Source organism: Gallus gallus, chromosome 3 (assembly GCF_016699485.2).
Source record: "Gallus gallus isolate bGalGal1 chromosome 3, bGalGal1.mat.broiler.GRCg7b, whole genome shotgun sequence".
NCBI classification, from domain to species: Eukaryota; Metazoa; Chordata; class Aves; order Galliformes; family Phasianidae; genus Gallus; species Gallus gallus.
In genome coordinates this window covers 31192963-31210001 of record NC_052534.1, presented here as the reverse complement: position 1 = coordinate 31210001, position 17039 = coordinate 31192963, and the positions used below count along the sequence as shown (strand labels likewise).

Genomic DNA, 17039 nt, shown 5'->3' with positions numbered 1-17039 from the left:
TTTTGTGTGGCTTTTTTGAGGAGTGGCATTTTTTTTGCTGCTGAAAATCTTTAATAAGAGAATAAGATCCTGAAAAACTTAATCATGGCTATGCATTTTAGGTTTGTGAATAACCTATTAAGTGCGCCCTCAGTAATTATGAGAGTAAATATTGAGAGAACCTCTAAGTGATGTGAAGGTTAAAAAACAAATCAGCTGCAGATGTGTGTTGGACTGCGGTTTTGATCTTAACATTGAGCTTAAAGGTTTTTAATAAGAGAAAGGGTAATGAGAACCTTATTTACTTTTATCTTTTTAAACTGAGGAGACGCAAATTCTTTGAGCTTTGTTGCTGTTTTTGAAGAAATCTGTTTCTTGGAGTGCAGAAATGTTCTCCTGGGGTTGGGTTGTTTGGTTTTGTTGGTTATTGGGTTTTTGGTTTGCTTTTGCTGAGGACGTTTGAATGCACCATAGCAAACCTTGAGCCTTTATGCCTGATGTAAATAGAAGAGTTATAATGGAGTTCTTCTGTCTAAATATTGGTACCTTTCTTTCCCATTACTTGAAATAGAGGCAGAGTTTGTATTTTTGAACAAAAAGGAAAAGAGAAAATACGTTTTGTCTTTCTAGGAAGATGTGAAGTCCAATAGGAGAAAAGTAGATCCAAATCAAATGAGGAAATGAGACACAGAGAAGGCTCTTGGGTCTCTGGAAGCTGCCCCATGCAAGAAGCAAAGCTCTTGGCATGGGAGATGAGAATGTTACCATAAAATCAGAATTCAAATTTATCAGGGATTATAAAAGTCATTTTGCTCAAGTTTTAATCTGTTTTTTCTTCTCTCTTGGTCTATAAAATGCAAGCTGTACTATTTGCAGGAATTTTAGGTTTAACTTCCTATTTCCTGTTTCTGGTCTGTGCATTCTGTACAGAGAGCCCTTTTCTTTTCTGTTATTTCCTCTTCAACGTGGCTGTACGTCTCATGGCTGCAGTGGGAACTGTGGGAAGTGGCCATAACTTGGAAAGAGTGCCTGGTGCTGTCACTGCCAGCACAGCCTCGTTTCCTTCAGCAGTGGCAACAAGGTGGTTGTGTATGGTGCTTAAAGATGTAAAGGAATTGCTCGTACAATAAAGTAGTCTGAGATAGTCACGCTTCTGTGGGCCTCTAAAATGGCTGAAATGCAAGAAAAGGTCCTGAAATGATGCAATTGGAGTAGGCGTCAAATAATGTACAGGATATACTTTCCTTGTGCTATAGAAGCCAGGAGTGTACATATCTGGCAATGAGATGCACTTAAAACTGGTTTGGAGTGGGTTTTTTTAGGTGGTGGTTGTTCCTCAGGTACCTGTTTTGCCTCATTTTGCATTACATTTACAAGCACTTTGGGGTAGAACTTCCTATTTTAGTCATAGTAAGAATCACAGTGGGAATGCCTTCACATTAGATCCTGATAAAGCACAACTTGTCATCATTTTCTTAGAAATTATTCTTCTCTATTTCTTCAATCTACTGTAAAGCGTGAACATTTTTAATGTAGTGCATATACTATACTAATCATTTCTTTTACTGTAAAATAAATATGTTTATTCTTTGTATTATGTTTTAAACGTCCATTACAATGGAAATAAGCTTTATAATCTTACTCATACCCAGTTAAGTTGTTCTGAGGTTGTTAAATGAATTGCAGAAAAATTTATTGCTGCTCAGTATTATCTATTTAATGGGCCATTAGGCCCGGCTATTCTTTGTTTGAATGTTGTATAATATTAAAAGAAAGCAAATGCATTACACTCACCAGGGCATTATCTTGTTACAGATACTTACATAATTTAAGGCACTACCTTGATCCTATGAAGCTACCTGCCCTCATGTGCCTTTTCATATATTGAGGTTGTAATTGCACATGGACAGACTCAGATCCTCTGAAGAAGTAGAACTGTATCAGTGGTGCATAAATAGATGTGGAAAGCAATCCAAATTCCTTAAAATCGCACACAGTTTTTGAACCTAAATCAGTTACTTTCCAGGAATAACTGGACTGTGTTTAGAACTCTTCAGTGATGTGGTAGGTGCCTTCGTATCTCACGACCTTTGGTATTTGTGAGAGATGGGCATTTTCCAAAGACAGACGCTTTAGCACCTTTTGACAGTGGAGACTTCATAACATGACTTCAGTTTCTTCTCCCCTCCACCAGCCCCCAGTCACAACTGCTCACTGCTGAGGTATGAGGGAAGCCTGGTTTTATGAGTTGCCATTTTGACCTATTTTTAGCCTTCTTTGCCTTTCAAAATTGCAAATCCTGCAGCAGGAGGCTAACAGATATTTGTAATTATTGAATAACATTTTTGGTGCTGGAATAGCAGAGACTCCTGGATAACGTATCCATCTGTCATTTATTACAAAGCCAAGAATTCCAATCTCCTGTTTTCATTTTCTTAGGAATGCAGTGTATTTGCAGTTTGGTGTGCTCATGTATGTGCCCATGTAACTTAAATGCTGTTTGTGCCGCCTTATACAACTGAAGCAGCCATATAAAAATAATTCTGGTATATTTAAGATGTACTAACACTATTCAAATTATAGCATCTCTATAAGCAAAACTACTTATTTTTATTTCCTGATGTGTAGAAAAGAAAATCCAACACAAGAAGGCGCTGTATTTAACGTCAATAAAATGTTACTGTAGACTTGCATTGCCCAATTCAGTAAGACAGAAAAAGAGTTCCATATGTTCCCAAGGTGCAGCGTGCTTCAGCACAGTGGCTTACTTGTAACACTTGTTCTTCACTGACGTTTATATTTGCTTAAAAGCCGAACTGCTGTGATTATGGACAGTGAGGTACAGGTACATAAGGATGGAAGTCTAAAGGTACCGTTTCTTCTATTTGAGGAAAATGGGATTTCTTAATTTTCAGATTTGCATCTCATTTGCATTTTGTGTATTTTTCTCTGCGATACTATGTGGAGAAAATTCGATTCCTTTTAATTTTGGTTCCCTTAAAAGACTTAAATACAGGATCTAAATTACTTTTTTTTTTTTAAAGAGCCATATCATTTATATTTCTGAAGTACTCTCCCATCTACGTAGCTAATGATATCTAAAGGAAAGACGTACCTCATAGATCCCAACTAACCTAATGTGTTGCAAACTGAAGGAGCAATGAAGATGATGCTGACCATCCAGGCTCTGCTGTGCTCTGCATCACTCTTGGGAGATTCTGTGGCCATATGAGTGCGTGTTGCTGGCCTAGGCAGCAGAGGGTGGACACAGCAGCAGGGCTGGGCCAGGTGGCTCCTTTACAGACAAGCATCTGTACTCCTAATGGCTTAAGCATAGCAACCTAAAAACGGAGCATAATCCAAAGTGGGGCATTTAATTATAAGTAAATGTCGAGATTGTTAAAATGCTTGAGTCCTCTTATCTTATTTCAGAAAACAGATGCTGCAGTCAGTTTGGCATCCTCTTTCAATTGAAAGTACAGGAGGCACAAGGAGTAGAAGAACTGCCCAATAAATATAATAAACAGCAATTTGCCAACTTTGAGATCTTTACAGCAAGTTTTGTACTTAGGCAGATATCCAGTCTCAAGAGAGAAAATGTTCCCCTCTGTTTGGTTTTACTCTGGGACTAGGGGGAATTCTTTTCTGGTATTTTGGACAAGCATACTTGCACAGATCATAATCTTTAATAAGTATAATGAACAAAAGTAGTGTAAAACACAATGATAACAAGGAATTGAGATAGAAGAATCTAGAAGGCAATATTTTTAAAAAATCGTAAACATTAAAGTAAAAAATAAAAATAAGAAGTGGTAGCTGTTCCCTAAAAGTAGAGAGTTTAAATTGAAACCAAGCAAATGCTTTTCATTTGCTTCACAAGGGAACAATTGCAGAGCAGTGTAAGTTAGTTGAACCTGATAAAAACATAAATTCTGTCCTCTCTTCCTGGAAGACATTTCTATGTTAAAGTTAATGTCAGTTCAGCTTCTCTCACAGCAGTGAATTTGAATGTAACTCTCCATCCAGCCAAGGAGGAGAGGGCAAGCAGGCACCGAAGGATTTGAAACCATATTTCTGACCTTGTGAAAATGTGTTGGTTAAATTAAAGAAAGAGCAAAGCTTCCCAGGAGTAAACTGCTGTGGTTATCAAGGGGTCGGGGTTTATCCTTCCCCCAGCTGTCTCATAGCAGACCGCTGTTGTTTATATGGTTTCAACGCTGCAGGCTGGAGGTGGACTTTGAGGAGGGATAGAGCAGGCCCTTCACACAGACCTCTCCACCTCAAACCTGTTCTTGTTGCTTTAATGAGCATTTTACACGTTTTGGGGATTTTTCAGTGGGGCAGTCTTTGTTCACTACAGAGTAGGCCATAAGGAATGAATGTGTGTTTTTATATATATTATTTTATATATATATAATGGCAAATAAGATGATGATTTTTTTTTAAATGACAGTGTTTAAATTCATTGGAATTTGATGTAAATATGATATATTTAAGCAGAGGGTATTTTCAGAGCTGTGGTGCCAGACCTGACAGATTAATGGTTTGTTTCAGTAAATCTTTCTTCTGTTCAACTAAGAAAAGCTTTGCCCAGTCAAGAGTTTGGGGTGTTTCAGTAGTTTCAAAATACAAACAGCAAACTCTTGATCAAAGAAGAAAGAAATCCAGCTGAAAACTTGGATAAAGTCGCCCGTTGAATTTCAGTTGGCTATTTATCCTGACCCATCATGCTGCATTTAGTGCTAAGGGATTGGTAATGGGACGTGAAAGTTTGTGATATGCTTTAGCTTGGAGGGTGAGATGTGCTAAATGAAACATTAAAGAGTTATTCTGTGCTTCATTCTGTGCTAATGCAAGTTGTCAGTTAATTTTTGTGTGTGTGTCTTGGAAAAAGCAGAAATGTATTTTATCAAACTCAGTCATTTGTAAACACTTTGAACTAGAGCAATGGCTTTTTTTCTGCAGTTAGGTTAAAAATAGTATGTCCTGGGGACAGAGGAAGCAGCTGTGTTAAAGTATCTGCGTATTGCTACATTTTCAGGATTTCTATTAATGATATAAACTCAGTTGAAATGACATCCATTGCATATTTGTCCAGGCAAGTGGAAAAGAAAAATAAACAATGCGGTGCTAGAGAATCCATTAGAATCATGAGTGTCTCTGCATGTCTTTCCTACTTAGCAGAGCTGATACCTATGTTACTGCCTCAGTTCTATCATTCTGAGCAACACTAGGACAGTGAACTTTGCCTGCCTGGTATATATTCTTATTCATCCTTACTGGTTTGTAGTTCACAAGTGTGCAGATAAAATATGCATCTTTTTCAAGTAGTGTGTGCTCTGAAGAATGCATAATTGTTTTTTAAGATGCTGTTTTCTACGTGGAAGGGAGAAAAGCTAGACCTCTGAGCAGATAAATTCATTTATTTCATGACTATAAATATTCCTGCAGTAATGCAGATGAATTTTCCCAAAGGAGAAGGTAACTATAGATAAAAAAGGATGATATTTAAGTCTTTCTTTATTAATGCTTATGCTATTAGAATACCAAATGCTGCAGTGTTATACTATATAGCTTTTCACTTTTTCTTGGAGTAGAAGGTTAGAATTTCTCCCCTATTGATATCTGTTTGCCATTTCTGCCAGCATACACCATGAGCCAGGTTTGTGTAATAAGCTTCCAGAAAAGAATTGTTTGCATGGTAATCCTACTTTGTACCTCGTTAGCACTTTTTCTTTTGTCCTCTTGTGTCTTTTGCTAACCTTTGTTTTCTAGGAATCTTCCCAATTTATTCTGGACAAGCCAATTAAAAACATAAATTTTAAATGGCTGTTACAAAATACCATGTTATATAAGTAAGTGTCATTAACATTTTAATAACTAGTTTTAGTAATAAATGTAAATTGTTTTTCCTCCTAGTTTTGGATATGGCCCGACATGTCCCTCTCTACCGAGCCCTGTTAGAATTACTCCGTGCTATTGCATCTTGCACGTCAATGGTGCCATTGTTGCTTCCTCTGTCTGGAGAAAATAGTGAAGAGGAAGAAGAACAGTTGGAGTCACAAGCTTCTGTTGGGACCTTGTTGGCTAAAATGAAGACCTGTGTAGATACCTATACCAACCGATTGAGGTAATTGTTCTTATTATCACAGCCATTATGCCACTGTCCAGACTGAGAACATACCATTTGCTTGATGTACATTTGTGTTTACTATGTATATATTCTATTTTATTATGCTATTTACTAGAACTTTTTTCCATGACACAAATAAGTCGGTGGGTTTCATACTTTTGTCAGAAAGAGGAGTGCTACTTAAGAATGTAGGAGCTTCAAATTTCAAATTTCTTTCTTCAGTGAGGACTTTACATTTCCTGCTGTCAGTCTGAAAGCAGGAACATCCTTGGAAGCTCTTTAAACATGCCCATTCTGTGAAGGACAGGATTGAGGAGGGTTAAACCAGATGGTATTTTTTACCTGAAATATCCCAGGTTTCTTCTATATGCTACTGTGCCCCTTTACCCATTGGGTAAGTATTCCTCAGTGGATACCCGTTGAGTAAGGATTCCTCAGTGGGTTGTCTGTCAGAGGCTAACTGGTTAGTAGAGAAGCCTTTTTGGGGTTCTGTCAGGAAGTATAAGATTAAGAAGGCAAAAGACTTAGTTGTTATTTGTAGTGAGAATCCTACTGCATACTGCAAGCCTAGGATAGCTGAAGGTTTTGACTAGCGTTACCTACGTTACATGCTGTACATACACGTAAAGAATGCTTCTGCACACGGTGATTCTACAACAGTAAATCTTTCCATTAACGTGAGCATTAGAGGTGAGCTGGTATGCTGAAGATGATTTGAAATTACAAATGAATGCCCTGGAGCCATCTGTGCCAGGTTTCAAGGTCTTCTATCCTTTTCCAAGAAACTCCACACTTGACAGTTCTTGTCAAACACTCCTGCAGTCTGACAGAGCCATTAGCGAGCAAATGGAAAAGTGTCCAAATATCCCTTCTCTGCGGTGATGCTATCTGGCTGTGTAAGGCTTGCAGTATAAAGCCATACAGGCTTGTTTTGCGCACTGTCCAGAGTTCAGGGGACTTCTTAAGGAAAGTCATGCAGCCAAGTCATAAACGACAGCTTGTTTCACTAACTGTAGACCAGTCTCTTGGTACCTCCCTTTATTATTGCCTTTTTTAAAAGGCAGTAATAAACAGGTTCTCTTCCATGGAATGCGTGAACCCAGGCTGATTGGTAGCTGCATTTTTCCTTTATGATTCTGGTGCAGTCCATAGTTACATGACAGTTCTGCTTTGTCAGACCTGATATTATTGTCCTATTATCTGTCCCAGGTTGGTTGGTTCATAGATCTTGGACAACAGCAAGGTTTAGACCAGTAGTCTTTTCCCTGTTCTGTTCAGTAACAACTATTTGTTTTTCTCTTTCTAAATTCACTCTTTTGACAAAGAACTGCATGTTTTGGATAAATACAATGCCATTTTGTATGATTTTAACAGCCCAAACAACTTAGATTTGCCTTTCTTCTGGTTCTTTGTGGTTTCTGGCTGTTCTGTTTCTAAGACTAAGCCATCTTCTCGGAGCAATTCTGAGTGATCAGATGAATTTGATCTTTTATTTTCACATTGCAAAATTATGGCTTATCTTCTGAAATGCTGTCACTGAGATCTAACTGCTGACTTACATGAAAGGTTACAATTTTGCTATGGCTCACAGGGCAAGAGACAAGTGTGAGAAGACTTTGTTTAAATCAGTTGACCAATTAAGTTGGTGCTGCATGTGTTTGTTGTTTGAAGGGAGCAGTCACCAGACTGGCACTCACAGAAGCAAGGAGCCCCTGCATGCTTCCCAGTGCCTTGTGCCTCTGGCAGCTGCTGGAGTTGGTACAGATTTCACAACCAACTTTTCATCTGCTTCTGGATGTCTCCAACCTTTCTGGTTTCCAGAGCTGAGGATTTGAGTGGTTTGGTTTTTTTGTTTGTTTTTGTTTTTGTTTTTTTGTCATGGTTGGGTCACCTTTTTATGCCCTGACTGAGGGAAGTGAGAGAACTGAAAGGCAAATGCTGCAATTCAGATTTCCATTCTTAATCTTTTAATAATTTTCTGCCACCAGCAGTTGAGAGGTTTCTTAGGTTCTCGTGAATTGCTTCCAATGTGAAGTTGGCTCATTAAGAAATATTATTAATCTTTGCCTGAAAAAATGAAATGATCTCCCTGAGTGTATGCTAAAATATCGTGAGATGGAGGTAAATACAATATCTGAAAAAGGTGTATGTAAAATGTTTTTCTCCCATTGTAAACTGAGGACACATGCCAATCAGTACTTGAAATTTTGAGTGGGAATCCCATTATTTGGAATAATTTCTAGTAGTTGCTGATGGGCTTAATTTCTTGTGAATTTCTCTAATCCTTTTCTACTTAGCTTTCTAGTCTTGCATATCAAGCATGTAGTACCACAGTGTGATTCTCTTGCTGACTTAATACAAGAGAAGGAGAGTAATATCACTTTATATTCGATACCTGTCCAAGAACTGCCCACTTGTTCTTTTGTGGCAGTTGTAGGTAGATCACAGTGTATGTAATCCTCCTAAAATAGGAAAGAAAATTGTATTTGGCTTCTGTGTGATTCATTTCTGGTATAAATACTTTCTTGTTTTGTTAGTCTGGGCATCTGTTGGGTACTCTCAGATTTACTGGGCATGGAAATCTGTGCCTTCTCATATTACTTCCCTAAGTTAAGGTCTAAAAAGATTCTCTGTGAGAATGGTACTCGACCAGTACTCTCATAAACTCTTTCTCATTTTGATAAAATAAAACATGGTACTAATAATTCTTCAGTGTCACTTTAGGATCTGAAAATAAAGAATAATTCTTCAGGCACAGAAGTTATCAGTATTATTATTATTATATCAGTATTAATAACTGATGAATTTAAAAAAAAAAATCATTACTGATTCAGTTATATTATCTATATGCCTTTTGCTTGTTGGTTTAAGCATAATACTGTTTGTCTTTAAAGCTGTATATAGGCAAGGATGAAAATACCAACAGCCTGGACAGCCTGGAATCATTGGAGTGGAAGGTTTTCATTCTCAGCCTTTTAGCTGAAGGTTTGCCAGCAATATAAGCAAGTGTTGGCATGAATTACTTAAATTGGACAATCTGCTGCCCTTCTTAGGTCAAATGCCATAAGAACAACATAATTATGGGATCTGCTTTCAAAGACAACATTTTCCTTTAAATGAACAGCAGTTCTACTTGCATGTCTACCAAATGTCACTTCCATGTTGGAACATGACCTCCATCCAAAATTCAAGGGGAACGGTTTGGTTTTTGGTTCCAGTTAGCATTCAGTTTCATTATCTTCAAATGCCATAATACTGAATTGAAAAGTCAAGAATTTTCTGAATAACGGAGAAGATGTTTAGGAATTGGATGCTCTTGTGACTGTTGGTCTGACAGGGAGGCAAAGCCATCACTACCTGCAGTGGTTGGGCTTGCAGAGAGGATTGTCCCTAGGGTGAGTTTGAGACATTTGTTCTTCTCCTGGCTGAACCGTCTGCTGCAGAGTACTGTGCAGCAAAGCAGGCTTGTATGAACAGCCATTTACTTCGTGAACTGTGTGGCACATGCTTCAGTTAGACAAAATAAGCTGATGGCTAATTTGTGTAACATGGAATATAGCAAGCCTATGTCTAGGAATTCCTAACTAGAAATGCTTTTACTTTACACATCACCCTGGCCACCCAAGAGATAACTGCTTCGTGGAGATCTGAATTTCATGGTCTTACTCACTTCTGTCATTTGTCACTGCTGAGAAGGGTTAATGCAGCACAGTTCCAGGATGGTCTGAAAGTATCTGACCCTGCCTGTCACATTGTTAGAGCTCTTTGTTTTTCTATTGTGTGAAGATGTTAGATATAATCAGCTGAGCCTGAGGCATTTTCCCTACTATAGCTTTTCAGTGCCTTCACTGATATTTCGCAAACTTCTAAATGAAACGGTACATTCTGCAAACAGTTTCCTTTCTAATCAAGTCCCAAGAATTTGGGTGTAATTTTTTAATTATTGTTTTTTAAAAGACAAAACCATTACCAGTTTCTTCTGGGGAGCTCTCATGTTCAGGGTTTGTGATTGGTGGCAGGGTGCAGATTGTCCTGCAACCCTTGTAGGTTTGACATCTTCAATTTAGGGGCTGTAAACACAGTGCTTGAAGCTGCGAGGATGAGTGTGCAGAGCCATCTCAGAGAAGGCTACTAGGCTTTCTCAGTTCTATTTGCAACGGCAGGTTCCCTTGCTTGTTTTGCCACATTTCAGGATATTGGTTTAAAAATTTGTAGGTTACTGGAAGGAATGTGCATCTATTTGGTGTCTGTGCAAACCTACAGAAGGTAGGGGGCCTTAGGACTGGGTGATACCAATCTCGTGGCAATTTAATCACAACAAAGCGTCCATCAGTATAAAACGAAGCAGAATTCTGTTCCAAGCAACATCTCTGCAGTACAGAATGGTTCACTGCTTTTATTTTGTGAATAATTTGATAAATGTATCGTTCCATATTGTCACGTTTACCTCTAAGTACCTGGCATGAGTGAGTAACTCTAAGTATTGGCTTTAAAAATTAAAGTTGCCTTGGGAGTGTATCATTCATTATTCATTTAGCACAGCGTGAAAAGAAGGCTGTCATCTTCCAGCACAAGCTAAATTAATGGCTTAAATTATTAGCATGTACACTGCTGTCTTCTCTAGCAAATATATTAGTTACTGTCATCCTTTTAAATATGAGTTGACATGATATTGTCCACTTTTCCTTCAGTGGGTGAAAAACTGCAAGGCAAGTTTCTAAGTCCTAATTAAACATTTGGCTCTTCCTCGACTCTGAGAATTGTAACGTTTAAACAAAGGTTTGGCCTGTATTAATTAACTGATACATTTTGCTCCATACACAAAATCTTAGTGGAAAGAGATGTACAGCATAATGCAGGCATTTAAATGTTTTCTAAAAATAAATAGGGTATACATCAAAACAGTTAAATGATTGTATCTTTTGTATTGCTGTAAATTTGTCCTGGGAGCAGTGTTTGCACTGCCCTGAAAGTCCCGCTTCTGATCCCCAAGATCAAACCCAACAAAATGTTGTTACAAGTATTTGTCACTCAGGCTCCACACAGGAGCCCACTAGGCCTCAGCAGGCGTACAGAGGCCACAAGGTACTCTGGTGCTCTGTGTTTACTTCTCTGAGTGTACTGAGTCCTCTGTTCATCAGTTGTATGTGAACCTCATTCAACTTTCTGCAGAGCTTTACATTACGTGTGTTTCATGCCTTCTATAGCCATTTCAGGATGGAAATTATTTATCTTCCTGGATTTTCCATGTCAGGGAGTGTGAACGTCCCTGTTGTTATCTGAGGAAGGTGGGTGCATGGGCCAGATGCACACCTACAGCAGCAGTTTCAGAGCTTTCATACAAGATTTAACCTTTTAGATTACCTAGTCTATTTTTTAATTGCATTCATTTAATAGTCATAATGAACCATTTTATGGGGATGTGATTATAGAAAGAGCTGCTGTGATCTTCTACTGTAAAATAAATCTAAAAATCAGCTGGAATAGTGCATTGACAGTGAGGTTCAGTTCTGTCAGTGATTACAAAACTGTGTGAACTTAAAAAATTGTAATCAGTGTAAAAGTATGTATTACTGGGAACCCTTGACAGACTTCCCCAACTGGAGTCTGGGGAATTGTTTGATTTACCATATGTTGATTGTAAATAAACTACAAAACTAAGAAGCACTGTTAATATCTACAATTGTGTATATAAAGGAATATGTAGAGAAGGTAGTCCTGAAGCAGCCTCAACTGTGCAGGATTAATCACAATAAGCTGATTTTCTAATCTAGATACCAATAGATTTGAATCAACTAAGGATAAGAGGGCAAAAGGAGGGAAGAAAAATTTCTTCAAGACTTGTAGCAAAAAGCATAAGGGTTCTACACCAACAGCAAGCACTGCTAACTGTGTACACCTCTCTTGGAACTGCTGCCTGATAGCATGTCTGAGATGTCACGTATCACCGAGGTTTAGTGAACTCAAATACACGTATCAAACCTTCACAAGCTATTTAAAAAATCTTGCCCTAGATTTCCACAAGGAAAAAGACAGTGGTGAGGATTTCAGGTGGCGTAAATGGGAGAGGCAGCTGCTGTTTTTTAAACTGTTTCTCAAACTCTGAACTATGCTGTTTGCCTTCAGTGCATTCCTCCTGACTTGGAGGATCTGAAAGCTCAGAGTTGCTTGAAGTCAACAATGGGCTAACATCAGTTTGGATCAAGTCTGGAACATGGAAACTGTATCATGCTGCAGTAATGAATTTTGTTATTAATGTGCTCTAGTGATGTTCTTATTTTATTAGGTATGGTGCAAAGACTTTTGTTATTGATGTAATCGCCTCTTTTGACTACTTTAGAGATTTGTTATTTATGCATTATTTACGTCTAGTTCAAAATAAAGAAAGCATATTGTCACTGATGTTTACTAAAATATATGTTTGGAACATCAAAGCATTACATTGCTAATTCTTCTTGCTAAGGTAGATTTGTTTTGCTTCTAGGTATGGTAGTGGGAAAGAAAGCTGCAGCTTCTTGGCTGTTTATCTTGTTTAGATCTTCACCAGAACTTTGTTCATTTTAAGTGATGCAATGCAGAGCAGTTTCCCAGGCTGCTTCTGTAAGGGCAGTTTAGGCTGAACACTCAGTTCAGATCACATTTGGGGTCTGTTTGGGTCTGAGTTTATGTCCATTTTTATTAAACATCTTTTCAGTACAGCATTCTTTTCTCCACCACATGTGTACTGTGCCCATACCTACTGCAGGAGCAGTGACTCTCTGTAGTTGTCATCACCTCTGCATGGAAGCATCTCTGGTGACTCACAAGGTTGTCACCTTCAGCACAGTGCAGACTTCAGGTTATGGTCTATTGCAAAGGAAGGATATTTCTGGGACCCTGAACCCTTCCATTTAGTGAATGAGGATTTTGAATCCATCTGTTTAGTGAACAGTGATCCTAAATCCTTCCGTTCAATGAGCTAATGTGACTTGCATCTGAACCCTGCATTTGTGATACTGGATGGAGAATTTGGGGTGGTTGTTCTGTGTTCTGGTGGGTATAGAGATGTTCGAAGAAGAGTCCTCCATTAAGGAGAAAGAGGAGTTGGACTCAGTGATCCTTAAGGATCCTTTCTGATTCAAGGTATTCTATAAGTGATAATAAAATATTTACAGAAGACAGCTGGGATGATGGAGCAGGCAGTGCTCGTTAGCATTAGAATCTCTAAGTTTTGCAGTATGACAGTGTAAATTTATTCCAGCTCTTAAATGTTAAATTCTGAAACAGGCATGGTTAGTATTAAATACCACATCTTCATTTCAGTAATTGAGTAGGCTGGTAAAGACTGAGTTATCACAATAAAATACACACATATCTCTGTATGTCCACAGGTCTAAAAAAGACAAGGCTAAAGCAGGGGTAAAGCCTGATACTTCTGATCAAGAACCAGAGGGACTGACACTTTTGGTACCAGACATCCAGAAGACTGCTGAGATAGTTTATGCTGCTACCACCAGTTTACGCCAGGCAAACCAAGGTAAAATAGAAATACTTGTATTTGTTCATTAACAGATAATTTAAAAACTGGTTTAAAAGCGAGAGGAAAGACTTCCCCCCCAACTGCAGTGACTGGCTACATTTTGAAGTGTAGTTGTCTGGAAACTTGCATTAGTCTTAAATTCTAAAATCAGGGTATAGAATAATTCAAGTTAGTTAAGGGACATCTCACAACTTTCTGCACCTTTATGCAGTACATAGTTTTTCCTGTTAGAAGACAAGAGGTATAACCTGTAGTAGCAAGGCCTTTGCTATTAAAGCTAAATCTTGTGAATTAGCATGGCTATATGCAGAACAAAAATCTGTATTGTGGATTGAACTGCGTACAGCCAACCAACCATCTAGTAAAGAAAACTAAGATGAAGTGGTGTAATTAGTGAGAATGTGTTTTGTGAAGGAGTTTATAACCAGCTCCTGAAATTGGAGAGTGGATAAAAGAATATTGATGGCAGCACTGGTCTTGAATTTTTTCTGAGCTGAGATAACCATCTTTATTTAGCTGTTTGGATAATGAAAAGTAATAGTGAGAAATGCATGGTTAAAGAGATTAGGGTCGAGATGGTTAAAGAGGTTAAGATCGGGGGCAACCTGGGCTGCAGCGACCATGCACTGGTCAAGTCAGTCATCTCAAGGAATGTGGGCCTGGCAAAGACTGGAGTCAGCACCCTGAACTTCAGGAGAGCAAACATCAGGTTGTTTAAGAAATTGTTGAAAGAGATCTCCTGGGAAAATGTCCTTGGGGTCAAAGGAACAGAACAGAGCTGGCAGCACTTTAAGAATGTGTTTTTGAGAGCACAAGCTCTCCATCCCCCAGAAAAAGAAATCAGCAGAAGAGGCAGCAAACCAGCATAGCTAGCAAGGACCTGCTGGTAAGGCTGAGAGAAAAGAAGGAAAAGTATAAGCAATGAAAGTAGGGATGAGCGGCGTGGGAGGAATACAGGGATGCTGTCAGGATGTGCAGGGATGGGATCAGGAAAGCCAAAGCGTGGATAGAATTAAACTAGCAAGGGATGTAAAAAACAAGAGATTTCTTTAGGTACACTGGTCACAAGAGGCAGGTAAAGGAGAGTATACCTCCTCTGATAAGTGAAAAGTGAAAACTGGCCGTCTGAGTTGTGGAGAAGGCTGAAGTACTTAATAACTTCTTTGCATCAGTCTCTGCTGTCAGACTTCTCAAGTCTCTCTCTCTCTTGTGTCTCTGAACTTCCAAGCGGGTGGCGGGGGAGCAAAATCCCTCCCAGTGTAAGAGTGGAGCAAGTCTGAGACCACGAGGCTGAATGTGTACAAGTCTACGGGGCTGGACAACATGCATCCCGGGATCTTGAAAGAGCAGGCTGATGTGGTTGCCAAGCCGCTCTCCATTATATTTGAAAAGTTGTGGCTGTCAGGTGAAGTCCTCGGTGACTGGAAAAAGGGAAATATCACTCCCATTTTTAAGAAAGGGAGAAAGGAAGACCTAGGTAACTACAGGCTGGTGAGCCTCACTTCTGTGCCTAGGAAAATCATGGAGTGAATCCTCCTGGAAGAGATGCTAAGGCACATGAGGGATGAGAAGGTGATCCAAGACAGCCAGCGAAGCTTCACCAAGGACAGGTTGTGCCTCACCAATCTGATGGCCTTGTGTGTTGGAGTGATGGCATGGGTGGACGAAGGAAGGGCAACTGATGTTGTCTACCTGGACTTGTACAAGGCCTTTGACATGGTTCCAGACCACATCCTTATCTCTAAATTGAAGAGAGATGGATTTGAAGGGTAGACTGTTTAGTGAATAAAGAGTTGGCTAGATGGTCATAGTCAGAGGGTTTATGGTCAAGTGGCTCTGTATCCGGTGGAGATGAGTCATGAGTGGTGCCCCCTTGTGGTCCATCTTGGGACCGGTGCTCTTCCACATCTTTATCAACAACTTAGACTGTGGGATTGAGTGTACCCTCAGCAAGTTTGCTGATGACACTAAGCTGAGTGGTGCTGTCAATACAGTAGAAAGAAGGAATGCCAGAGGGACCTGGACAGGCTTGAAAAGTGGGACCACAAGAACCTAATGAGGTTTAATAAGGCCAAGTACAAGGTATTGTGTTTGAGTCAGGGCAATTCTAGATATGAGTACAGACTGGTAGATGAACTCCTTGAGAGCAGCCCTGACAAGAAGGACTTGGGGGTGCTGGTGGATGAAAGACTGGACATAAGCCAGCTTGCAACCTGGACATCCAATGGTATCCTCGGTTGCATCAAAAGAGGGGTGGCCTGCAGGGCAAGGGAGGTGACTGCCCCTCCCCAGCTCTGCCCTCATGAGGCCCCATCTGGAGTACTGCATCCAGACTTGGGGCCCCCAGTACAAGAAGGATGCTGAGCTGTTGAAGTGGGTCCAGAGGAGAGTCACGAAGATGATCAGAAGGCTGGAGCACCTCTCCTATGATGAAAGGTGAGGGAGTTGGGATTGTTTAGCTTGGGAAAGAGGAGTCTTCAGGGAGACCTCATTATGATCTTCCAGTAATTGGAAGGAGCTTATAAACAAGAGGGGACAGACTCTTTACACAGGTAGATAGTGATAGGACAAAGGGGAATGGCTTTAAACTGAAAGAAGGGAGGCTTAAGTTAGATGTTAGGAAGAAATTCTTCACTCAGAGGGTAGTGAGGCACTGGCACAGGCTGCCCAGAAAAGCTGTGGATGCTCCATCCCTGAAGGTGTTTAAGACTAGGCTTGATGGGCAGTCTTATCTAGTGGTTGACAACTCTGCCCACAGCAGGGTGGTTTGAACTAGATGATCTTTGAGATCCCTTCCAACCCAAGCCATTTTATGATACTGTGAAAAACAGATTTGTATGTTGTGAGTGATCCCCAGTATTCAGAATTCTTTGCAGATACTGTAATCATAAAATGTCATTTTGAGATAAATAATCCCCATATGTTTGGTATACTTGTCCCAGAATTACATTAACTATAAATAATTGTCACATTTTATATAACAGAAAAGAAGATGGCTGAATATTCCAAAAAAGCTGCTGTGAAGCCCAAACCATTGTCTGTTTTACGCTCTCTTGAAGAAAAGTATGTGGCTGTCATGAAAAAACTCCAATTTGGTAGGTTGAGATGTATGAATGTGTTTTAGAAGGCATACGCATAAGAAATAACCTGTTGCAATGATACCATAATTATATTTTGAAATAATTTTAAAATATTTTTAAATGATACTTTTCACACATGGAAAATTATACAAGTATTCCCAGGTTGCCAACTAATGCGGTCATTGAACAAACAGGAAATGTGTTATGTTATCTGTACGCTACATGAATGGGACCAGTCACAAAATTCAGTGATGTTTGTATTTTCATTCCAATACTGATTTGTGAGATTTTCAGTCCTCAGATTCTATTGCAGCATTAGTAGAATTTT

General features: G+C 39.3%; 1 protein-coding gene across 11 annotated transcripts in view; it reads left to right on the top strand.

The window, feature by feature from the left end:
* BIRC6 (baculoviral IAP repeat containing 6) overlaps positions 1-17039 on the top strand; it is a 170831-nt gene that overhangs the window by 135801 nt on the left and 17991 nt on the right. For all 11 annotated transcript variants that reach the window (XM_015283766.4, XM_015283760.4, XM_419512.8 and 8 more), the window contains 3 exons: positions 5899-6109; positions 13483-13628; positions 16616-16726. In XM_015283766.4, the coding sequence (XP_015139252.2) occupies positions 5899-6109; positions 13483-13628; positions 16616-16726 (468 nt within the window). The remainder of the gene's footprint in view (positions 1-5898; positions 6110-13482; positions 13629-16615; positions 16727-17039) is intronic.